Source organism: Schistosoma haematobium, chromosome 1, assembly GCF_000699445.3.
Source record: "Schistosoma haematobium chromosome 1, whole genome shotgun sequence".
Taxonomy (NCBI): domain Eukaryota; kingdom Metazoa; phylum Platyhelminthes; class Trematoda; order Strigeidida; family Schistosomatidae; genus Schistosoma; species Schistosoma haematobium.
This window is the reverse complement of record NC_067196.1, coordinates 69,949,106-69,975,440: the sequence shown is the minus strand read 5'-3', so window position 1 is coordinate 69,975,440 and position 26,335 is coordinate 69,949,106. Positions and strand designations below refer to the sequence as shown.

General features: G+C 35.3%; 1 protein-coding gene across 2 annotated transcripts; it reads left to right on the top strand.

Moving 5' to 3' along the window:
• The first annotated feature begins 489 nt into the window (after nt 1–489).
• Nucleotides 490–23,845, top strand: CCDC64_1 (coiled-coil domain containing protein 64). Of its 2 annotated transcripts, XM_051209552.1 has the most exons (11): nt 490–549; nt 2,516–2,656; nt 2,691–2,829; nt 2,864–3,196; nt 3,230–3,376; nt 3,410–3,607; nt 12,047–12,259; nt 13,041–13,307; nt 16,300–16,382; nt 16,765–16,909; nt 22,796–23,845. In XM_051209552.1, exons 3-11 carry the CDS (start codon nt 2,704–2,706, stop codon nt 22,835–22,837), a joined length of 1,554 nt encoding a protein of 517 aa, XP_051075005.1. In that variant the 5' UTR covers nt 490–549; nt 2,516–2,656; nt 2,691–2,703; the 3' UTR covers nt 22,838–23,845. The 2 variants fall into 2 exon arrangements, with proteins under 2 accessions (XP_051075005.1, XP_051075006.1); XM_051209553.1 differs by having other exon boundaries at nt 2,864–3,376; nt 22,796–23,705.
• The last annotated feature ends 2,490 nt before the right edge of the window (nt 23,846–26,335 follow it).

Below are 26,335 nucleotides of genomic sequence, written 5' to 3'. Positions count from 1 at the left end.
CATAGCAAGACGGAATGTAGACACAACTTCTACTCCTTAAGAGTTGTCAAAAGCTGGAATTCGCTGCCAGCCGAGCTAGTCCAAGCGACTTCCCAGGAGTCCTTTAAGAGGCAACTTGATCTATTCTTAAGGACTAAGGATAGTATCGCACTATGATTTATCAATTTCCTTTCCTGTTTTCTTGTTAACATACCTAGGTTCCTGCCTGGAGGATTTGGTGATCCCCTGCTACTAGACATGGAAGCCTGGTAGGCGAAAGCTTCTTCTATTCCGTCCACAACCATTTGAACCATTTGAGCTAAACCATTGTATATCACAGAGAAAAATATTCTTTGGAAAAATGGACAAACAATAGGGATGACGATTTCAAAGCAAAAAAAAATGGGCAGATGAAAATTTTTACGCATGACACATATATTTGAACTGACTTGTTTATTGGCAATGGCTTTACAAGTTTTGTTATACTGCTTCAGTAATCATTGTTATATTGAACTTACAAAGGACGACGGTTCGAAATCAGACGTTTTGTCTATACGTTTTATACGCCCTGTAGGTCTGGTTGAAAAGATACTGCTAGTCACATGTTCAATAAGCTCTAAACGTGTTTTTGAAGCTGAAGACTTTTACAATAGCAGTTAATCCAGCCATTTGATCGTGTTGTTAAACTCTGGTAATATTTTAAATCTCAGACCAAAGTAAAAAACACAGTCTCCCAATTTTGGGGAAACGGCGCCAGAACCTCAAAATTTCCCTCAAACCGTGGTGAAGTTCATTTGACTTCGGGGATTTCTCCAAAATTCTTTAAAACGTTCCTAAACGTGAGAAATACACTTACGGCAAAATAGTAATGCCAGGCAAAGTTGAGAATACCTTTTCTAAAAAAAATTTAAACAGTTTTATCACATAAGGCGTAACATAATTAGCTGGTCTCCATGTTCAACTGCTGGGTAATGTACTTGCGACTTGTTAGATATAATTCAAGGAATATCTTGCAATATGTTTTTTTAATCACCTCATATTTCTAATATCATCCAGAGTGGTTGAAGGTCGTTTGGTTTTGAGTTTTGGCAACCTAAACATTCAAGTTTAGAGCTTTTATCACCGTTCCAACGCGCTCATTTGTTTTTATGTCTATAAATTTCAGTTGCGTCAAAACAATTACAGGCACTTACCACAGGTCCACTTAGTCTGATTGGGTTCCTGAGTTTCAGATATCTTTCTTCAGCGGCAGCAAAATAATAATGCAGAAGGCGGCTTGCTTGCGTACTTTTAGAATCCACTTGTCCTATTCTGTTATTTCCGAGAGTAGCTTGCTTATCAGTTACTTATTATGACTTATTGTGCTTTCAAACCCAAGGTTTGGTTCCCTTACAGAAGATTCTGTTGTGAAAAATTACTAACCTTTGTGCGAAATTTATTTTGGCAAGCTGTGATGTTTTGTTCCTTAAACTCTCATCTCCACAGTCCGATTTGGCAAAACACATGTAGGTCTCATTACTTTCCTTAATTTTTGACGACCACTATGAACACTACAACATCAAAAGATTTGTACCATATCAGTAAAAAGAGTACGACAAAGCTGTTTCATAAGTGAACTATTTTATCCACTCAGTACAAGACAATCGGTAATTTTTCGTCACTCTCAATCTGAGTACAAACCAAAACACTGATGTAAATATGACACTGTCTATAGACTCATAATTTTATTATACTTTATTTGAAAATTAACTCAATTGGTCATTAAAGGGAAGCCTTTGCGCGTTAGATCACAATTAAAACTGTATAATTTATCAATCCAGAAGAATTATTATTGTTTTTTTCTGAACACCATCAATTGTACAATCAAGACCCAAGATTTTACCAGTTAAATATGTAAATGAGCATTCTACTGGAATAATAATATTTAGATCATTAGAATACCTAGCTATGCCAAAAAGAGGACATCACTATGTTAAAAGAACTGTCAAAGAAAAGTTTGCAGCATTTGTCTTGGGCTATCAAGAATTGTTAGAGTTTAACTTCCCTGGTTTTTGTCAAGCGAAACTTTAAAAGTCTGTGTTAGATAGGTTTATCGACAGTAGAAAGAGAACTTTTCTTCACTCCTTGGTTTTATGGTTATTGGTCGTATTTGATAAAAACGTTTGTGGAGGCGAGAGAATTTTGTCTTGGTAACGGTACGATAAACACAACTATCAATTTGGAAATTGTTGATTGGTCAGATCATTACGTATGGTTGGGTGGTTACTGTTGCTTGGTTGTTTAAAAAGTTGAAAGCTCGTCGGCACGTCAACTGACATTTTTCTAATAGTGATTCCAGCTATCTGATCGATCTGCGCATTTTAATTTTGCGGCAATTATAGCTCTCTAAGATTCTTGTTCTGATCATTATTTCGTTTATTTTTGAGCTTTCGTCATTGCTAATTTCGATTGGCTTCATTCACTACTAGACACAAGCTCGTCTTATGTGATTGTTGAACTTCGCGGTCAATTTCTGTTTTGTTCTTCACTCTTTTAGATTGGTACTACTTTGAACACTTCCTCCGCATACGAATTATTTCTAATCTATACGAAAACCGATCAAAGGAAAGACATTACAGTTGTCCAGATAATTTTACGATATATGTTTCAATTCAGCTGCCATAGTCATTATACTTAAGTGAGTACATATGAGAAGTAATTGTGTCATTTAGCGTCTGTAATCCAATGAATTCTTCAAATGTTGATCTCCTGTGCACCGGGACCGAGGGGATGTCTTCATATCTGCTACATAGTAATAACTGTCACAATAGTGATGGTGAAGTACTGGAATCCCTGCTGCAGAAAATCCATGTAAGTGGTTTGCAATGTAACAAAACATTGTTAGAGCCTGGAAGAAGAACGTCGGATTCTCAAGCTTCGTCTGGAGGCTGTTGAGAGTGATTATGATGATCAAGTAAAAGAACTACAGACGGATATAATTGCCATGCGTATAGACCTAAAAAAGGAAAAGAAAATGTGTAGACAGATGGAACGTGAGAAAAATACTACTATATCGGAGCTAATGCAACAGAATCAATCTTTAACTTGTCGGCTTAATACTTCCAGTGAGAATGAAGCTCTTTTAAGAGAGGAAATGTCTACCTTGAGGTTGGAATTTTTAAAGCACAAGTCTTCTATGCAAGAACATGTTCAGTCAATCGAGTCTTTGAGACAAGAAGTTAGTTCCGTAATACTGTTATAATAATTTTAGATCACTAAATTACGTGAGGAGAAACATCACTTAGAAAACCAGTTAAACACCGTTGTGGAGGAAAGAAATAGCCTTCTAGAGTCACTCAATGATTCTTATCAAGAAATAAGAATGATGAGACATGTGAATAACGAACACGTCGCTACCGTATGTTTTCATTTTTTTTAGTATAGTTTTTAGATAAATATTCAAGACGCAGAGATTACAAGACTTCAAGAGACAGCTAGTATACTTCACAACCGGCTCCATAAATTGTCGATCCAAACAGGTGAACAGAAATCTAGTAGTAATGAGGATGATCGCGTGAAACCAGTAGACTCTCAACCACATCGTTCTTTAATGGCTGAACTGGCTGAGCAAAAAATGATTCAAGCAGAGGTAAACATTTGTGATCACAGTGAACAGTTTTGTGATACATAATCTTTGATTAACTCACAAATTTTGTATGGTGTTGTTTTGTTATTACTGTGCATACAATACTATGTTTTACCATTAGCTATACATTTTTAGACAATGTAAGTAGAAACGTTTTAGTCGATATAGTTCTCAAAAAGTACACACTCGAAATGCTAAGGATTAATAAAAAACACCAAAGACTAAATCGTATGTGATTGGTCATAAGTAACAGAACAAAATGATTATAACTAAATTAGGTAACGATCTAAGTCTTATTTCCAACGTGAAGTTAAATGACCAAGGCCTTTTGCATCTCTTATTTAACTCGTTCTGCGAATGTTTATATTACACATGATATTGGTAACCCTCAAGAACTATCAAATTATTATTTAGTTAAATAACTGGTAACAGCTAGCACAAGAGTGCTTTATTATGTGAGCAAACCATTATTATGTTCCTATCATGTGAAATAACTGACATGATTTATTAAGATAAAGCTAAATCATTTAATCCATATCAGAAAGGCTTCAGATAGGGATGTTATATATTTCAACTTTCTCATACTAACATTTTTACTCTAAAAATAATGTCTTATCAATGCATTTTCATGATATTGATTTTTTTATACGTAGGATCGGACTAATGATTTTTGTTATGTATTACGTTATATTTACTTTTGTTGGGGTATGACAGTAGTTAGCGGGTATGTGTTGATATTTTGCTTTAGAAATTGCTAATCATAGTCAAAATTTTCTGTTGTTTGTCATCCAATGACTGATCTTATTGATAAAAGTTTTCAATAAAAGACTGCAGCATCGCCACGGCGCTCAGTCCTGACTAGTGTTGAAGACGGTCGGAAGAAAGTTAGGGGCGGATAAACCAAAACGTGGCATCAGTCCATAAAGTCACTAACTCTTCTGATCCGAGCCGTGTTGGTAGATGCAGACTACTTGGTTGGGGTCCACGTGACTATTATGACCAGTGGTTGGAGACTGGGTGATATGGCTCAGAATCATTCACATTAGCGTGAGTGTATAGACTCCTTTTCTTCGCTTAACACGTTAGATTTGAAATACTTTTTACCTTTATTTTTACGAACTAATTCTTTCTCCCTGTATCATATCATTATAAACAGTCAGCCACAATGTAGGACCAGTCACATATATGCATCGATCCAAGTTGCCACACCTCGTTCGTACAACAAGTTAAACACCAAATTCATAGAAGTAGTTACTTAAGCTTGTCACCCCTCGTGGAGGAGTATAGGCGTCCACCAGCACTCTTCATCCAACCCTGCCCTGGGAATTCCTTTCCAGTTCTTTCCAGTTGCTATTCATCCTTTTCATGTTGTAGTGAACAAGAATATGAGCGGGGATAATCGGATGTGTTTGACATGAAATCACAGAGCATCTCACTAAAATCTGAGAACCATATTGCAAATAGTTAAGTTGGAAAATATCAATCCATCGTCTCAAACTTGACTGTTCTTCGTGCAAATATCAGTCCATTGTCTCAGATTTCATTGTTCCATGCATTTTCATACCAATTGCGTTCCGTTTCCGTTCTTTCCTTATCGATCTTCTACTGAAATACATTCTATGCCTGACCACCGTTATATACTACTTACGTGAATATAAGTAACCATCACCACAATGTCTCCTTCCAATTCCCGACGTAGTGTGTTCTTCGGCCTTCGTCTTTTACGTTCATTTCAGGATTCCAAACGAGGGCTTGCCTTATGGTGCAGTTTGGTGATTTCCTCAATGTGTGTCCTATCCACTTCCAACGTCTTTTCCTGATTTCCTCATTAGCTCGTTTGTCCTATCCCACAGTAGGCTGTTGCTGATAGTATCCGGCCAACGGATATTGAGTATCTCGCGTAGACAACTATTAATGAATACCTATACTTTTTTGATGATGGTTGTAGTGATTCTCCAAGTTTCAGCTCTGTACAGTAGAACGGTCTTGACGTTCGTATTGAAGATTGTAACTTTGATGTTGGCTGATAGTTGTTTTGAGTTCTATATATTCTTCAATCGTAGACATGCTATCCTTGTTTTGCCAATCCTTGCATTCACATGTGCATCAGATCCTCCATGTTCATCGATTATGCTGCCCAGATATGTGAATTTTTCACGTGTTCCAGAGTCTCCATCCAGTGTGATTAAGTTGATGTCCTCCGTGTTTTATTTGAGGATGTTGCCTTTTCCTCTGTGTATATTGAGGCCTACTGATGCAGGGACTGCTGCTGCACTAGTTGTCTTCATCTAAATTTGTTCGTGTGTATGGGATAGGAGGGCTAGGTCATCTGAGGAATCCAAATCATCTAACTGATCCCGAGCTGTCCATTATATTCCGTGCTTCCCCTCACATATGAAGGTCTTCATAATCCAGTCAACCACCAAAAGAAGGAGAAAGGAAGGGAGTCAGTAGTCTTGTCTGACTAGTTCTTACTTGTGAAGGGTCTGTGAACTGTCTCCTATACACGACTTTGTACTGTAGTCTATCATATGAATTCCGGATGATGTTGGGGATCTTCTCAAGTACAACATAGTGTCGAAGAAGGTTCCATAAGGTTCTCCTGTCCACACTGTCAAATGCCTTCTCATTGTCAAAGAAGTTGATGTATAGTGGTGAGTTACACTCAACTGATTGTTCAACGATGATCCGCAGCGTCGTGGTTTAGTTTGTGCACGACCGATCCCTAATTAATTCAGTCTATTAATTTCGAAGTCGGGTGTCTGCTGAGTCTTTCATCCGGTTCAGTAACACAGTTGAATACCTTTCTTGGTACTGACAGTAATGTGATGCCTCTAGTTCTCACATTTACTCAGATCTCCTTTCTTTTGTATCATGATGAGGTGTCATTCTTTCCAGTTTGTCAGCACTTGTTCCTCCTCCTAAATCTTTCTGAATAGAACGTGGAGCATGTTTGCAGTTACTTCTATGTCTAACTTCAGGGCTATGCGTTCGCTTTATCTAGCTGTTGTTGATTGTTGTCTCCTTGTTCTTCCTTTCTTGAATCGTGCCCAGGGTTTTGATAGAAATCAATTCCTTATGATGATGCTTGTTACGGTCCAGCACCTCCTGACACGTTGAAGTTAATTTTTCTTTGAACCCTTCCTAGTTGTAGTTTCTCCTTTCAGTAGATCCCGTAAATCTTGGAACCTGTTGTTAAGAGTTATCTTGAATTGATTGAGTTTGTTAGTATCGCAGCTGTTCAGCGTTTCTTTAGCTCCAGTCTCATCTTAGCCACAACTAGGTGATGGTTCTCACGTCTTCCACTCTAAATTTTCTACTGATGCAAATATGAACTGGTTCTCTGTGGTGTAATTCAGTGAGACCCATGTAGCTTTGTGTATGCGCTTGTGTGGAAATATTGTGCCACTGATATGATGGAAATAAAAGTCAAAATTTCGATTGATTTACTCATTGTTAGTTTTGTTCAACATTACTTCCGTCTTGATTCAATGTGATGATTATTCAGTGTAGTATTGGGTTTTGTTTTCTCGTATGATATTTTATTCTGTATAACACAATATTCTTGTATTCAATGGACATGAACTATGGTCAGCATATGATTTTTTATAACTGAGTATTGTTTATATATGTGATTTCATCCTAATTACTTATCAAAGTGTATGTATAATCAATATATAAATGAGTGTATTTTCGACTAGGGTCGTCGAGTTTTGGGGGTTAATAAATTTTCACTTGTACTAGTCTTTGTTTTCTTACTTTCGCGTCGTGGGAATTTCAGAGGTCCCTCGTCTCGAGTATAAGTGGTAAGCGTTTCCGACACAACAATTTGCGACGATCAGATATGAAAAAGTAGCATTCAAACAACAAGACATATCAGCCACCTATAATCAATTTGTTGGATGAACACAGATTTGCAAATCTCTCGCCATTCTCGTTCCTTTCTCCCAGTCCATGTTGTCCGTGATATCTTCATATCCGTTTTTGTTCATCCCTGACTTTGGCGTTAAGACCTTCCATCGGGATTGTTAGGTCCTTTCTTGGGCACTTCGCTATGATTGATTGCAGCCTTTCGTAGAACTGATCTTTATTATCATCGTTGCTATCATTGGTGGGGGCATAACATTGGATAACATTCATCGTGATACCTCTCTCTATGTTTTGAAGAATGTTTTGATGATCCTGGATTCACGAGATTTCCATCCTATATGTACCTTACAGGTGGAGTTAGAAGTAGTTACTTCGATGGTATTAATGTATGAAAGAAAGATTATGTATAAGAATATAATGCAAAGAGAACAGATTGACTCGTAGAAAGCAATGTACAAATCAATTTTAATTTCATGGCTTAAGGGAAGACAAAGTGTGTATACATCGACGCTATTGTGATCGGTTCTGAACCATGTCACCCAGAGTCTCCGACCATTGGTTACGATAGTCACGTGGGCCCCAACCAAGTAGTCTGCATCTACCATTATCTGTTCTCTGAGACGGAATATTAGAATACGCACCTTGATGTCTTTCTGTTTGGTTTAGGCTACCTACCTGGGCATTAAAGTCACTTACTAAGAGTACTACTTTTGAGCGTTCAATTTTATGAAGACGTTCAGAAAGCTTTATGTAAAAGTCATCTTTCACTTCGTCCAGACTGCAGTCAGTGGGAGCGTAGGCAGAAAGGACGAAAAGGCAACGACGTGTATCCTTATCCGAATAGCACATAGGCGACTGTTCATATCCCCATATGCAATCTAATATATACATACCATCTAAGTAACTACTTCTATGGATTTGGTGTTCATCTTGTACTAATGAGGTGTGGCACGTTGGAGCGATGCATGTGTGCCTGGTCCTACGCTGTAGATGACTGGCTGACTGCAGCATCGCCTAATATAATCATTTTTGAACCAATGTCTTTGTAATCAGTAATGAACTTTAACTCATTATAAACAGTGTAGTACCTGAAAAACATGTTTCATTAGCTTATAACCTATTTTTATCTGAGTGAGCATCTAAATTTGCACGGAAAGAGAAAGATGAAGACCGCTGATAGTTTCATTAGATTTCAGTAAAACTAAATTTGCACTGGTAAAAAATTAGAGTCATATTAAATTTAGGGGGTTTGACCCACTAAAAGTGGTCAGCATATTCTGCTTTGGTAGACAGACTTAGCCAGCCAAAATGTGTGTAAGTAGTATTATCATGGCGACTTATGTGCACGTGACCCATCACCAGGTTGATTGAATGGGTTTATTTTCTGATAATGTTGATAAGAATTTGGTGTCTTCTGAAAACGTGTTTGTTGTATCGTTTTGATCGAGGCAGAATAGTGTGATAGAATCTAAGTCAGGTTTAAAACGACTGTTTCTGAGCTGAAATTAAGCACGAGAGGTAATAGTGATAGGATTAGTATTTGCCATTGTAAGATTTTCTGATGTGTTTCTCTTCTGAACATAAATGAGCTTTTAAAAAAATCAGGTTAATTAAGCGATATCTACCCGTCATGATTCAAGACAGATTATGAGATAATGAAAGTGAAATCAAAATAACCTTCCAAATTTATAGTGTAATATCAATCGGATTGGTTGCATTAAGTTTTAGGTTTGATTACTATTCCACTTCCATATTGTTCAAAGATTATGAAATTCATATGTAAATAGATGTGTGGTATAATGGGGAACTTCCTAATCCGTTTTAACTAACCATATGCTCATGATCTTGAGTATGTGAAAGCGGAGACGTTCATTAACACCGGAGTCTATTTTAAACAGTTGATAACGCTCTGTAATTAAGGTCTTAATTTAAAAACATCTTTACCAGATTTCGACAAGTTCTGTTCTGAGGTAACTCACCAGTAAAATTCAACTCAAATTATTTCTACCAACATTTTTTCAGTTCTTCAGACCTATTTCTTTGTTAGCTGTTTTCACCAGGGGCATATCATGGAGATTGGATTACTCTTGAGCATCTGTATGTTTGATTTTTTTATCTTGGATGATTGATAATCTAACAGATTTCATAATTTATCTGACTGATTCATCCATAAGACAAATGAAATGAGATTCAACTTTGAAAATGATCTTTTGACATTCGAAACTATATTTATTGGCCTTTAGGTTTCAGTGAAAAACCATAACCCATTAATATGAGATTTCAACTAGGTGGGATGAATTATGTCTGTAATTAATAACGCTACATATTATAAGGAAATAGTATAAAAGCTACTTAAGCACTTTGCCCTCTTTTTACTTCATGTTTTCATCAATGTGATGACATCTTCAAAAGCTAGTCTTTCCAATTACTGCCTATACTTTTACTATCTCTACCACTAAGGGATTTGAATCGACAACTGCATCTCTGTGCTAATGTGGTTGGCAACTCTAACGTACGTACGTATGTACGAAGTTCTACGTTGTTTCTGACTGACTGACTGGATTTGTTTTCAGCTCCTTCACTATACTAGTTTTTAATAGGTAACTTAATATTAACTATTATGATTTACAAAATCTTAAGTTATAATTTTGAATCATCAAATTCTCTGCTCCAACTATCTGTAAACCATTATAGATTTTCATTAATGTGGTAAAAATTAAACATGTTTCCAACAATGTATAATCGTTACAAGTTTCTTGATTGTCAACACAAATGAAAAGAAAAAAGATACGTAATAATCTAGAATTATAATAAATTTGTTTATTTTATCTTAGTATCAGAAGGGGCTTTGTGGAGATTGTAGTAATTTGAACAGTTGAGATCATGAGTCAATTGAAGCTATACCACCATGGAGAACCTGGAAGCACTGGACGGCCGTTTCGTCCTATTGTGGGACCCCTCAACAGTGCGCGTCCACGACCCCGCCTCGCGGGATTCGAAACCAGGACCTATCAGTTTCGCGCCGGGCGCCTAACCAACTAGACCACTGAGCCGGCATCCAACGGTGTTAATGTCTAACTTCAACTAATCCACGAAATTTAGCGACACATCCACCATTTTCATTAGTGAGTTACTACCTCACAACTGACCCGGAGTCCCACAATAGGACAAAACGGCCGTCCAGTGCTTCCAGGTTTTCCATGGTAGTCTACCTTCAATTGACTCATGATCTCAACTGTTGAAATATTTTACTTTAGACTTAATTCAGCTTATTTATCCCAGTGTTTTTTTCAACAATAAAAAAATCAACATTCGAAATATGAAGTAAATATTATCGATCCGTCTATACATATGAATAAAGATTTCTATCAGACAGTAAAAAAATATTACACTTTCCGATCAATACTGTTATTCTCGTTCATTAAAGAAAAACGAAAATTACAGACGTTTAAATCCATTGTTTTGGTGTTTAGATTATTTAGGATAGAAGGGTCTGTAAAATTAAATACTAAACTCTGAGAGTAAATAACTAGTTTCTCTCAATAGAGATCAATGCAAAATTTAATACAAGGTACAAATCGAAAAAATAAATATGATAACATGTTGGAGATTTTATTATTAAATAGGAATTGTCACTAAAATATAGAAGTATTATTTTCATTTTATAGGTCTACTTGATTGAAAGAGTTTTTGATCCAGTATGATTTACAGTGTAAATAGATACTATTATTATCTTCGTCTAATAGGCACATGCTGACATTTAACATATAATTATATTGAGTATAGTCTCTTTGTAGAGAAACGAATGACGAAATGACAGGATGTGTAGCTTTGTTGAAATTAGGATAAGGAGTTATCTTCATTTACTTTCCAGTTATCAAGAAAAGTTATCTGAATAACTGTATTTGATGGCTTACTCCGAAATGTTTACTGGAATGGTGAGATTATGTTCAATAAATGGAATACACCCCTTAAGACACTAAACAAAAAAGGTTAGTTCAGCGAAAAGTTCTCTTTTCGGCGAATTCATTTTCAAAGCTGTTCAAACGATTAGTAAGGCATATTTGTGTCTCATAATTATGATTTCAAGCATATAAAATTAAAATAACGAAAAGCCTTTTGTGATTCAATTACGATGAAGCGCCAAGCCATTAAAACAATCCCCATGTAATTTGGTATATAAGTGAAACTTGACAGTAAGTCAACGTCTCCATTTAGCATTAATCAGTATTCGAAGAAAGCGGATTTTTGAGGAACGACCTAGACTGTTTCTTGCTTTATTACTGGTTGTGGTTTCATTTCGCATGTTATTTTTCCCAAACTGCTGATATAACTTTTTGTTTAAAATTATACACATGACTGGGATTTCATACTTTTTCGGTTAGTAACTTGGTGGATCTATCAATTTCCTTTAATTTTATGAACAATAGACATCTTCAGGAAGCAGTGTTGATTTTAGTTTTCAAGTTACGCATGTGAGTTATGAGAAGAAATTAGTCTTTTCACTGTTAATATGTGAGTTTTATGTGATAGCTTTGCAAAACTATACATTATATTGCATTAATCTTTCAGAATTATAATTGTTCGCCATTTACTCTGGAGGATGATGACAATGTGGAGTTTGAAATGGATGACGATACATACATGGCTTACTTATCATGTTTTGATCAGGATATTATTTCAGATAGTTTGGTACCGTTTGATTCACACAATATTTCATTGGAATCTTCTAATGTGAATACGAAGGAAACATTTATAAACGAGCTGAGATCGGAAGTAACGGAAGTAGGTTTCTTTTAAATGCATTTCATCGTTTGCAGAAAAAATTTATTGGTGCTTTATTTATATTTTCCATTTTTCATAAGTGCTTAATGCTGAAAATACAAAAACTGTTGATATTGTACTGTTTGACGTAAGCTGAACTATAGTCTCTTGCTCTGAAACCTATAGATTTACCGAAATAAAAAAATTAATGAAACCAATTTCAGTTCTACATTTAAGATATTCACTTTGACGCAAAGTAGGTAACACATGAAAGCTGGCCATAACTTCTTGTTCTAAGACTTTTCTTAATAAGTAATTTCCTGGTAAAATGTAAGTGTAAACACCTAAATAACGTAGAACTTCGTTTGAAAAGCATTGTCAGTTCTCACAGAATTTTGCAATTATATCGTAATCTTGGCGGTATAACTCAACCAGTAAATTTTAATAATGGGTTCTATATTTTCTGAACTTAGTCATTGTAAATCTTTTATTTTCATTCGAAACGATCAATTAATATCAAATTTCAGTATGCGATAAGCTTTTAATTTTTCGTGCGAGTAATATGTTCTCAATGTTAGTAAACTTCATTTATACTATTAGGCAACAATCAGTTGACTTTCTGGAAAAATGTACTTTTTAGAGGTACGTTCGTATCTAAAATTTTACGTTTTAAAACTGCAAAACAGTCCATTTTGTTCGTATTATGAATAGCTTCCTTCTAAGATATTTTGGCGCCTAGCCGCCCATTTAAAAATCGAACTACAGTTTGTTATTCAATGATTATTTCAAAAAATAATTTCAGATTTATCAGCAGATGAACCGAATGTGTGTGGAATTATGTGCTCTTACTGGAACGAAACAAGAATCTTGTAGTAAAGTTGGTACGCATACTCCTGATGAATTGGCCATGGTTGAAATGGATTTTCGTTTGGGCTCATTACGTTCTGTATTGACCGATTTACGTGGACTGCTGAAAGATTTGAGGATTGATATTCCAGAACAGCCTACATCATCAAACTTATCTAAAGATACAGTAATGTCAGATGGAAAAAAAGCAGAAACAATTGAAGTAAGTAATTCCAGTATGATTGCACAGTATATCCCAATTTTCAGTAATATTATATTTTTTCTACTCTGACTGTTAATTGTATAAGTTACAGAAATTAAGGTCATATCCATTCTATACTTTATAATAATAGCTGTTATATCCGAGTGAAGATTAAATCACGAGTAACTTCTGAGACATAATAATTGACTAATATTATCTGTACATTCTTATGGTATAATTATATAATAAATAGATTATGTATATTTATATTCTTCTTATTATAAGCTTTATTTTGACCTATAATTTATTATTGTACGATTTACGGTTCTTAAGCTATGTTCAGTTTATTGACTTACTGCCTCCCATGTGCATAGCCACTTTTTGGCCTTATTGTGTACAAATGTTATTTCCTATTTTATGGTACGTTGCGGTCTGTTTGCTTGATATATAAACTGAGTATGTCTGAAATAAATGATTCGATTCGCATATTGGAAGCTGGTATTGGTGTTCTGGACTCAAGTGGGGGGGGGGCTAGGCGGACATAGGACCAATAAGGACGCTAGGCTGCTCATACCGGTCGAACGTCATTGGTTTGACACAGTGCTAAGATTGTATAAGTCGTATTTTGATTGGTGGACAAACCATGTGATGAAAAGCCGGACATAAATTCATGACAATAACAATAATAATAACACTTGGTTAAATGATTAAACATAATGTCTAAGTAAATAATATTGTTGAAAATACTGTGATCGTTTTTTGTTTCATGAGTTATCTTTACTTTTGTTCAGTAGAATGATGATACTAACCAGATTTTGTAACTGATGACGTGTTACGCAATTTTTTCATGAATATATTATAGCACAATGTATTCTATAGCTTTTACAAATCTGGACATCCAACAGGCTTTTTTCTTTGACAATAGATTAGAAATTTAAAAAAATTACGTTAGTTAGACCAACTGTGTATTTCTTTATTCACTATTTATTTATTTATTTAAACATATAAACTTTGGTACAAGGAGGCACCAAACAAATATGTGCCACATAAGTCATTCAATTTATGTGGGGGCTGGGATAGTGCCCGGGTGCTCAAATCGAAGCAGGGTGTATTTCTTTACCCTTAATAAACTTCTGTTGAAGCATTTCGCTACTAGTAATAATTTCGTATATGAAACATTCATAATTATAAAGTTGAATAATAAATAATTAAGGTAAAATTGTTCATGTGAAAATTATGCGCAAACAACATACAGCATAAATCTGATAAAATCAATTATTTCAACTTCCTATAGAACAATAATTTTTGATAAAAATTTAGAGCTGAAGTAGATTTAATCAAAATATAGAATAAACTCTTGCTTGAAATGTGTACCTATGATATTAAAAACATTTCTAGAACAACTTGAACATAACTAATAATATTGTGGTGTGTGCTACTTATATTGACATAAGTAGTATATGTTAGTCGTGAACAGAAGGTTTGGCTGCAGAGAGACAAGAGAATCGAACAGTAAAGAACGGAAATAGGATGCAATTTGTGTGAAAATGCAAGAACAATGAAGTCTGAGTCATTTTGAGACAATTGGTGGACATTTTGCAAATTAAGCATTTACTTAATGATTATTAGATTTTATTAACAAGTCCTGTAACTTTGTGTTCAATACATTCGATTGTTCCCACTGGTGTTCTTGTTCACTACAATATTACTTATTTGTACGAAAAAGCTACATTTAATTAACAAAATATTAACATTTCGACAAGTTAACACGACAAAATCATCAAAAGATCATTTATTTCAAATAAATTTAAATTTATTATTATTTTTCATAATGCTCATTTAAGAAAACCTTTTTCAAGTAATCAATGAACATGAATACCGAAAACATTTATCCGCATTATTACTACTAGTGATTGTTTATCATATGCACAATAAATATACTTAACAAATAACACTAAGGTAGATACATAGACATTCTTTTCGTATTGATGCTTATCTATCTAGTTTTATTATTTCTATTGTTTCCAGATCAGGTTTTTTTTTAAATTGACTACTTATTCTACTATTGTGTTTACCATAGTTTTGACAGTAAAATGGTATTATGATTCTTAATGGCTTATTTCTTTAAATTTTCATTTTCATCTCTGTAATATTTTTAAGATGTGCATTAAAATACACTTACGAATGGATTATGAAGATAAGCGTTGAAATGTTTGTCAATAATTATGACCCAAAAACAAGTGTGGATTTTACTTTCACTAATTTATAATGTTTCTTTTTCGTTTATTTAATCTAGTTGAAATGACTAACAATTTTGGAATGAGAAAATAGTGTCATTTTAGATTCCTTTTTGATTAGGCCGTTTCACTAATAGTTCTTAAATAATTATTAATATCTTCTAAACTATTATAACTCGATTCATCATTGACTCAGTGGATGAATACGTTCTGCTGTTGACCAAACGGTTTTTGATTCAAGCTCATTCAGGGGCAAAAGGTACTTTTGTAGGGTAGTAACTCTGCAGTCAAGACGTTTGCCTTATAATTAGTAGGTCTCAGGTTTGAATTCCTCTCCATCTACTTTGGTTTAGGCAGCTGAGTAGCATCAATAACCCTCACTCTTCGAGTTTGGCTTGTAGCCAAATATCTGATGAATGAGTTAATGAATTTTATCGTTAAGATTTGTCTCCTTTAACGGGCTTCCTTAGTGATTTTCAGCAGACATCTTATAGACCGACTTTTATTAAAAATAATTTTATATTCTAAAACACTCGTTCGCAATTTCGATCCAAATCCAAATTTATCTTATTCAAAATTTAAAAATTTAACTGCATAATAAAAAATCCGACTCCTTAGTTCACAATAATCTATCACACTCTCATAAGAGTTAACAGAATAAATAAAAATGATTGGCGAAATTATAATACAAATAACTTCTAGTTATTTGTGTATTCTGTTTGATTAGGTCCAATACTTATTCAATGTGTTTTTACTTAATTTTTTTCTTTACTTAGCCTCTTCGTATGTCCAGTTCAACTAATGTGCAAGATATTCCACTTGCTAATTATGAAATGGAATGTCAACTTGTTCGTTCAGAGTAAGTAATCCTAATAAGAGTTTTGTTTGTTTGCAATTAAACATGATTATTACATTGAAGTGTTCACAAATATAAATGTTCTAGTAAATAGCAATGAACACGAATTTGATTTAGTGTTTTTTTTTCCAACAATTTATGTTAACTGTACTAGTATATTGACCTGAATCAGTAATCAAATAATTTATTTACGAAATAACGTTGTTTATTTGCAGATGGGTTTTTCTTTCAGAAAAGTTAGATAAACTCAAATTCATTGATGGACAGAATAATTTAATTGTAGCTGTTCTCTTATATGGATATTCTAATTCAAAGTAATAATTCTTTTTTTATTTATTTATTTTCTATATTTTACTTGTAAATTTTTTTGCTGATATTTACTTAGACGTGATGCACTTGCAGCTGAACTATTGAATGCACAACAAGAACTTCTTGCACTCAAAAGTCAAATTGAAAATAGTTCAGGAAACTCTAGTGAAGTGCAAAATTTGCAAAACACTAAAGGAAATAATTTTGTTGCTAACTGGGAGGTAATTGAGTATTTCCTTTCTCATTTAAACTTTTAGATGTGAAATTTATCTTTATTTTGAGCATTCGATTTTCGATGTAAAAAACATGGTTAATGCACTTACTTACTTACTTACTTACTTACGCCTGTTACTCCTAATGGAGCATAGGCCACAGACCAGCATTCTCCAACTCACTCTGTCCTGGGCCTTCTTTTCCAGTTCCATCCAATTCTTGTTCATTTTTCTCATGTCTATTTCCATTTCCCGGCGTAATGTGTTCTTTGGTCTTCCTCTTCTCATTTGGCCTTGAGGATTCCATGTGAGGGCTTGTCTTGTGACGCAGTTGGGTGCTTTCCTCAATGTGTGTCCTATCCACTTCCAGCGCTTCTTCCTGATTTCTTCCTCCTCTGTGATCTGGTCTATTCTCTCTCACAGTAGGTTGTTTCTGATAGTGTCTGGCCAACGGATCCGAAGTATTTTGCGTAGACAACTGTTAATAAACACCTGTATTTTCTGGATGATGGCTTTCGTAGTTCTCCAGGTTTCCGCCCCATACAGTAGAACTGTCTTGACATTTGTATTGAAAATCCTGAGCTTGGTGTTGGTTGACAGATGTTTTGAGTTACAGATGTTCTTCAATTGTAGATATGCTGCTCTTGCTTTGCCGCTCCATGCCTTCACATCTGCATCAGATCCACCGTGTTCATCAATGACATGTAAAGGTTTTTACATCTTCCAAATCTTCTCCGTCAATTGTGATTAGATTGGTGCATGCTGCGTTGTATCGGAGAATCTTGCTTTTCCCTTTGTGTATGTTGAGATCTACTGCTGCTGAGGCTGCTGCTACTTTGGTGCGATAGAAGAGCCAGATCATCTGCAAAGTCTAGGTTGTCCACTGTGTCCCATGCTTCTCCTCAGATGTTGAGGTCTTCATGATCCAGTCGATCACCAGGAGAAAGAGAAAGGGTGAGAGTAAGCAACCTTGCCTAACACCGGTCTTCACTTCGAACGACTTTGTCAACTGTCCTCCATGCACGATTTTGCAGTGTAATCCATCATATGAGTTCTGTATGATATTGACTATCTTCTGAGGCACGCCGTAGTGTCGAAGAAGTTTCCATAGTGTTGTTCTGTCCACGCTATCAAATGCTTTTTCGTAGTCAATGAAGTTGATGTAGAGTGATGAATTCCATTCAATTGATTGTTCCATAATGATCCTTAGAGTTACGATTTGGTCTGTACATGATCTATCCTTACGGAATCCAGCCTGTTGGTCGCGAAGTTGGGCATCTACGCAGTCCTTCATTCTGTTTAACAATACCCTGTTGAAGACTTTTCCTGGTATTCAGAGAAGAGTGATGCCCCCGTAGTTATCACAGTTGCTGAGATCGCCTTTCTTCGGTATTTTGACCAGAAGTCCTTCTTTCCAGTCTTTTGGGACTTGTTCCTCATCCCAAATCTTATTGAAGAGAATGTGGAGTATCCTTGCAGTTGCCGCTACGTCTGCTTTTAGTGCCTCTGCTGGGATGTTGTCCGGTCCTGCTGCTTTGTCACTCTTGATTTGTCTGATGGCCATGCTGATTTCTTCAATTGTTGGCGGGCCAACATTGATTGGGAGGTCCGTGGGTGCTGCTTCGATGTTGGGTGGGTTCAGTGGAGCTGGTCGATTCAAGAGTCCTTTGAAGTGTTCTACCCACCTGTTTTGTTGCTCTTCAATGTTGGTGATTACCTTGCCATCCTTGCTTTTCACTGGTGTTCTGGTTTGCGGCGATTTCCAGAGAGTTTCTTTGTCGTGTCATACAATTGTCTCATGTTTCCTTCGGTTGCAGCCTTTTCCGCCGTCATTGCTGGATCTTCCACATATTTACGATTTTCGGTTCTGATGCTCCTCTTCACTTGTTTGTTTACTTCTGTGTATTCAGCTTGTGCCTTGGCTTTTTCTGCTCTTGTTCGACTGGTATTAATTGCTGCCTTCTTGTTTCTCCTTTCTTGAATCTTATCCAGTGTATCAACAGTGATCCATTCCTTGTGATGGTGCTTCTTGTGACCCAGGACCTCATGACATGTTGAAGTGATTGCCTCTTTGATCGCCTTCCAGTTGCTCTCCACAGTAGTTCCTTCTCAATTGAGTAGATCACGAAAGGCCTGGAACTTGTTGCTGAGGACTATCTTGAATTTGTTGAGTTTGTTAGTATCCTGGAGAAAGGCCGTTATGAACTTTTGTGATATTGTCCGCCCCATTGTCCAGTGCTTCTTGAGTTTCAATTTCATCTTGTCGACCAGCAAGTGATGATCTGATGCTATATCAGCTCCTCTGTTGGTTCTCACATCTTCCATCGTCCTCCTGAAATTTTTGTTGATGCAAATATGGTCGATTTGGTTTTGTGTATGCGTTTATGTGGGAATATGGTGCCGCCTATGACTAGTTTATTGAAGGCACATAGTTTTGCAAATCTCTCACCATTTTCGTTTCTTTCTCCCAGTCCGTGTCGTCCCATGATCTCTTCATATCCAGTGTTGTCCATTCCAACCTTGGCGTTGAAATCTCCCATCAGAATGGTCAGGTCCTTTGTTGGGCACTTCTCGATGATTGACTGCAGCCTATTGTAGAATTGATCTTTAGCGTCTTCATTGTAGTCGTTGGTGTGTGCATAGCATTGGATGATGTTCATTGAAATGCCCTCTTTCTTTGTTTTAAACGAGGCTTTGATGATCCTTGGTCCATGAGATTCCCATAATATAAACGCATTCTGCGCTTGTTTTGGACAGCATCAATGCAACTCCTTGTGTATGTGGTGCATTTTCTTCTTCATTGCCGGAGTATAACAGGAGCTCTCCTGTAGTTAGTCGTTGTTGTCCAACTTGTGTCCAATGTGTTTCACTGATCCCAAGTACCTCTAGGTTGTATCTTCTCATTTCTGCAGCAATTTGGAAGGCTCTTCCGGTGTCCCACATTGTACGAACATTCCATGTACCTAAATAAATGGTCGCTCTGGTTGTCAGAAGGGGCATCGGCCTCGTAACTTCCGAAGGAATTCGGCTTTCATCATGAGGCGTCATAATTCTTCTAAATGAAGATCTTCTGACTCCCATGGCAGAGTTTAAAAGGTTTGAATAATTTTTTCTGGTTAGCGTTTTTTTAGCGAGTTAGTTTTCTACGGGATGGGGACGCTAACCCCATGCCCAACCCTCCTCCTTTATCCGGGCTTTGGACCGGCAGTAGCCCCCGGAGGGACTCCAGGCGGAGTTAGAGAACGAAATACGTAAGCCTTATGACGTGGAGTTTTCAGATGCTTATTCAAGTGATAAATCATCAGTAGAATACAAGGCGGCTATAAAGATTGTGGAAGGGGGCACGCTCTTCGACAATGGTCATTTTGTAGTTTCTATACCGTGGAAAAAGATTTCAAATATGAAAGTGGATAATTATCCGGGCTTGAGACCGGCAGTAGCCCCCGGAGGGACTCCAGGCGGAGTTGGTTAATGCACTAGGAGGAAGAATTATAACGAAGATTGCATTTGCTTAGTTCTCGAAACTGAAACATCTGAAATAATAGCTATCTATCCCTTTTGCTTACTTGGCAATACTATGGATAACAACATTGTTGTCAAATTCGTGTTTTATGATAATTTACAAGTATCATGAGGGTTCGGTATTACATTCGTTTAGAGATCAGATATGTACTAAAACCGATGACAGACGAGACTATAATTTATGGACGAACTAAACAGATTTAAGATAGCAAGTCTTGGATTTTGGCGCAAAATTCATTCATCCATATGGATAAATAACATTTTGGGATTATAACTAATGTCAGTTCGCAGGGTATTAGGGAATGATGGTAAATCAGTTGATGAGGTTATGAATCTTCATCGACTGAGATGGTTGGGCCACGTGTTACGTATGCCTGAACACCGATTACCACGACGTGCAATGCTATCCGGTATTGGAGATGGTTGGAAGAAAGTTAGGGGCGGCCAAACCAAAACGTGGCATCAGTGCTTGAAGTCACTAACTTCTAGTCTGAGCCATGTTGGTAGATGCAGACTACTTGGTTGGGGCCCACGTGACTATCGTAACCAATGGTTGGAGACTCTTGGTGACATGGCTCAGAATCGATCACAATGGCGTCGGTGTATACACTCCCTGTCTTCCCTTAAACTAAGAGATTAAAATCACTTCATATATTTCTTTCTACGAACCAATTCTTTCTTCTTGTACTATATCTCTATATGCAATCTTTCTCTTACATATTACTACCTTTGACCTAACCACTGCTATGAATCCGGTGTTCATCTTGTGTGCTGATGCGGTATGGCAACCTGGACCGATGCACATATGTGCCTGGTCCTACGTTGTAGCTGACTGACTGACTGACTGTCAGTTCGTGATGAAGATCCCAATCCCAACCCCTTATCATAACTTTAAATAAAATATTAATCCTTATTCCTCTCAGTTATTCATAACCCTCTTTTGACCGTAGTAAGTAGAAGAATTCTCTCAACGTCGCCTTAGCATCGCTTAAAGGTCACACATAAGTTATAGTCTAGTCACGAAGATTAATCAGCGTTATTTCAGTGAGTATTAATTTAAGTTTATGTATTTGGTAATTTATATACTCCAACAACTAAGTCTTATAACGAAACTATCGATTGAAAAATACCAAAACAGTCACTAACTGTATGGTCACTTGACAAAGATGGAGGAATACATGTGATCGTTGTAATAAAATTTGAATCTCAGGAGATCATATACTTCAAGAAGAAGCCATTAGCTAAGTGGATATATTTTTCATTAGATAATAAAGTATTTCTTTGAAAATTATTCAGAACCCAAATCTAAGTTCTTTGTAAGTCAACAAACGTGTCTCTATTTGTAATTTTGTTTGGAATAAATACACTGAAGTATTTAGAATATGGTTTAGTATTTTTGTTTATTTAGATAGCTTTGAAATCATCAAGTCGACCAGTGGAGTCTTGAAGCGGGTTTTTAGAATATAGGTATTAGTTATTGCATTTCATTCAAATTTAATTATCTTATACTCTCTTCTATACACTTAAGCTGTTACTGGCACCCAATTTCTACATATTTATTGGATTAGCTTGCAAATTCAAGAGATATGTCGATGAAATTTCAGCTCTAATTTATATGGCTAAGCATAATATCGTGGTTTAATCGTTAATTTATTTTTTGATACCTGGAGCCTGGTATAAATGCAGCTAATAAGATAGTAAACATGGTGGTGAGGAATAACTTCTTTGTAAAATAATCCTCCACGCTGGTACATCATTAGATTTATGTCGAACACATTTCCTTGCTTTCAATCTAATGAATCATAATTATAATGAAAAGGGTCTTCGTCGAGTGAAATGGTTGGCGTTATTTTTGTTATCAAAGTATACTGCTTTAATTTACGCAAGTAACAAACTTATCCTGCCAACATTTTGGTCGTTCAAATAGTAAACAAAATTCACCGAGAAACTTCATCTATGATCGTTGGTCAACATTTACAGAGTTTTCTTTCATATTAATGAGTGAACTTCACAACTAACTACTTTTCGTGCAATATGATGAGTACTATTAATATTTACAACAGAAATTAACTTAGAATCATGGAACAGTGGTTATTATATTAAGACTGGATTTCAATTTACTAATATTGAGTCCTTTTATCATTGTTGTACTTCATTGAATTTATACGGAACGGTTTATAATATGTAACGTTAAGAAAATTCACCGAAACGATAATAACTAACTAAATATAGACGTTCAGTTTGTATTTAGTAACCTAATCATTTTGTTCTGCGAAAATATATACATGGCGCTAAATAAATTTTTTATATCATGATCTAAAAGTTTCATAGATCTTTCATTTATAACATCAATTTATGGTTTCCTATTTTCAGGAGTTTGAAGAAGAAAAATACGAATTTGAAATGCCTCTCTAAATGATCCAATTTTATTGAATCTTGTATTGTTCAAGACTATCATAACTGCTGCATAATTTAATACAATGTTTGTTTCCTGCTTTTTTCTCTCGCTTAGTCACATGTGCGTGTCGTTTATTCGTTACTATGATTATGACTATAATTATCGTTTTCGTGAACAACCAAATCAATTTGTTTTTAATATGTTTTTCTTCTAACAAAAATATTCTGTGATCTCAAACTGATTGCATTTAATATTATTTTCCTTTTATATCTCTTGTTACTTATACTGTCATTATTAAATACTCAATGATTTAAATTAAATGTGTCTCTCAAACTTCAGTATTACGCGTTATTACATTACCATAACTTACAAATATATTAAAATGTGTTTATCACTTTGACAAATAATGGGGTGAAATAAAGTTGTTGCATATAGAGTATTATCTACTATGAACTGTTATTTTGATGATTCAGAAATCCATTTTGTTTGACAGAAGTTACTTTTCTAAGTTATTGTATAATGGTTAGTACTATTTATTGATTTCGATATTTCAACTACGGATATGTTATGCCAACTGATTGGCGAGTGATGACTTATATCTATGTAGTTTTATTTGGTTTAATTCACAAAACTGGCATACTTATAATAGTAGATATTTTGAAATAACCATGTATGTAAACTAGTACACCTAACATTGTAATAACCGTTATGTATTAATGATGTAAGTTATTGACACAAACAAACTTGTGTAACAAGGTTCATAAATTTTCATTTATTATTGCCATTTTAAACAGTTTTTCATAAATATTTAAATTTACTCTCTAATCGCCAAATTATCATGGAATCCGTTAGACAAACTATAACAATAAATATCATGTAAATATTAGTGGGACTGTTGTAAACAATTTTAATTTTTAAATATTGGTTGTTTGAATCTTCCCATTGATGTTGAGGCCTGGAATTGGCATTTGTGCTTTCTGTACGTATCGCCTCGATGTTGCCAGTAAATCACAAGTAATTTAAACAAAAATGGATGGTAGCTAGTTGTGGAAACCAGGGTGCGCGTTTCGTCCCTTTTGAGACTCATCAGGTGGATATACCTGCACCCCAGAGTTGGTGTCCACTCTGGGACTCAAATCCAGTACCTTTGGTTTTAAACGCCATCTCATTATTCGCGCATCAGGTGCATCCAGCTGACGAGTCCCAAATAGGATGAAACGCCCATCCTGGATTTCAATGCTAGCTACCATCAATTTCTGCTTAAAATATTGTAAACGATTGTTTATGTGTGGAAACCCGTAATGGTTTGTGAATAACAGTAATACGTCTGAAGGTAGGCAAATAAAGATCAATGAATTCATTTAAAAATAACGAATATAGTTGGAACTATTCTTTTCAGAAATTTAAACAAAGGGAGAACGACAATATTTAGATAATACGACGAATTCACTATATTCTATTGATTTCTCTTCAGCTGCATAAAAGTTAGTATGTTTAATTATTTCCAATTAAGAGTATGATACTAATTTCAATCGATATTAAAAAGGTTATGCATAGTATGGAAGGAGTTAAGAACAAGTTTTAAAAGGAATGATCTTTTTATAAATTTCGATAAAACAACACGGAGTAAATCTTTTTATAACTTAATAAGGTTCTAGTTCTAGAATTTCGATATTAATTTTATTGGTTGATATGACATTTTTGGAAGCTTAGAAAAGGAAAGTTGACATGATTTCAACTTACCTAGTCGTGATCACATACAGTTGAAAAATGAAGTGGTCAGAATGGTTCCAACACATTTGAATGTTTACTCCCGACTCTTCTTGTGTACAAGGTCAGGTTAAGGCATCCTAAATGTTGTGGGTTCTGTGGATTTCAGTAACGCGTTCACTAAATACACATTGTGTCACGTGTCAAGCAGGTGGTGTGCTATTGAATTCCCTAAACAATTTCCTCTTCGGATATGTATTTTTTGGAATATGCTTATTATAACTGGTAGATGTCCATCTTTCAATCTATACACTTTTAAATGCACATGTAGAATGATGTGTGCATTTGGAAATATTTTCTGACGGATATTTACCTATATTTGTTTATGTCCATGAGCATAGTGTCGTGTACATTAGTACTAATTTCGAGCCAAGGAATTTGCTTTTAGGTCCTAAAAAACTGATCTTAGCCACCCCATCTGCTTGACAGTATAATTTATTGTTAAATTGGAACTGCACATTCGTAGTACATAGTCTCAGTAACTGTTTCAAATGTTGTGTTAAAAATGGTTAACCTTTGCATCCGTCACGATATAATTACTTCAAAATTGTGTTATTTGTAATTTAGAAAGGTCATTTGCTAAAGGTCAGAATGATTCGTTGTAAGATGACGAGTTATAACCATTGTAATAGTAATAAATTAAATGGTATGCATAAAATGTGTAGAACGATGTAGAAAATATTAACAATAATGATAACTTATTGTGAGCTTAATGTGCATCAAGAGGGGTGTGTTATGATAATCCTAGCTTTCAACCTCACGTCCGATTCAGTTCAGGCATTATTCGTGTTGTGCTTAGCTTTAAACTAATAAACCTTTTATTTAATATTTGTTTAAAACAGATTTTTATCCGAAAGGTCATATTAGCAACCGAAAACTCGCTCCACTACTCTGTAATTTGATACTGAGTAACATACAACTACGTATTGAACTTGATGCCAATTAAAATTCACTTTTTTTAATCTGTATATCGTCACCAATCTCTCACAAGTCTTGTAAAATTATTATGAATTTCAGCTCTAACACAATACCGCGTTCTTTAATTGTTTGCAAACTTCTTCCATATCAGATTACATATAAACAGCCAAACGTTATTTGCTATATTTATTGAAATCCAGATACGCGCATTCAATTTACAAATGCACACTTCCGTCAAGTATTTTTGCAGTCTAGAAGGATTTTGAATATCATCAATCTGCTAAATATCACTCAATCACTAAATAATTAAAGTTTACTTATAAATGTTCGTCAGTCAGTAACAACGTAGAACTTCGTACGTACGTACATCAGTTCGAGTTGCGGAAATAATCTAAATCATTCCTTATGAAATGTATTAGTTTCTATGTTGCTGTAAATGAGTGCTTTTGTCAAGCTCGCTAAACGTCAATTTTTTAATTATTACTCCTTATTTCGAAAACATATCATGTTCATTTATGTTATGGTGGTAAATATTTCCCCAAATTAAATACTGCATCGGTGCTGGTCTTGTTGGTTTTTACGTAATCTTTCTACTAAAAATACCATCAATAATGAGTATATTGATAAAAACTATATCATATAAATGGTTTGAATTATTTTTTTTCTGGTTATCGTTTTTTAGCGAGTTAGTTTTCTACGGATAGGGTCGCTAACCCTATGCCCACCCTTCCTCCTTTACCCGGGCTTGGGACCGGAAGCAACTCTAGATGAGCTACAGTCTACTACCCCCTTCCTCTTTCTTCTGGTGGCTAACTTGATTATGAAGA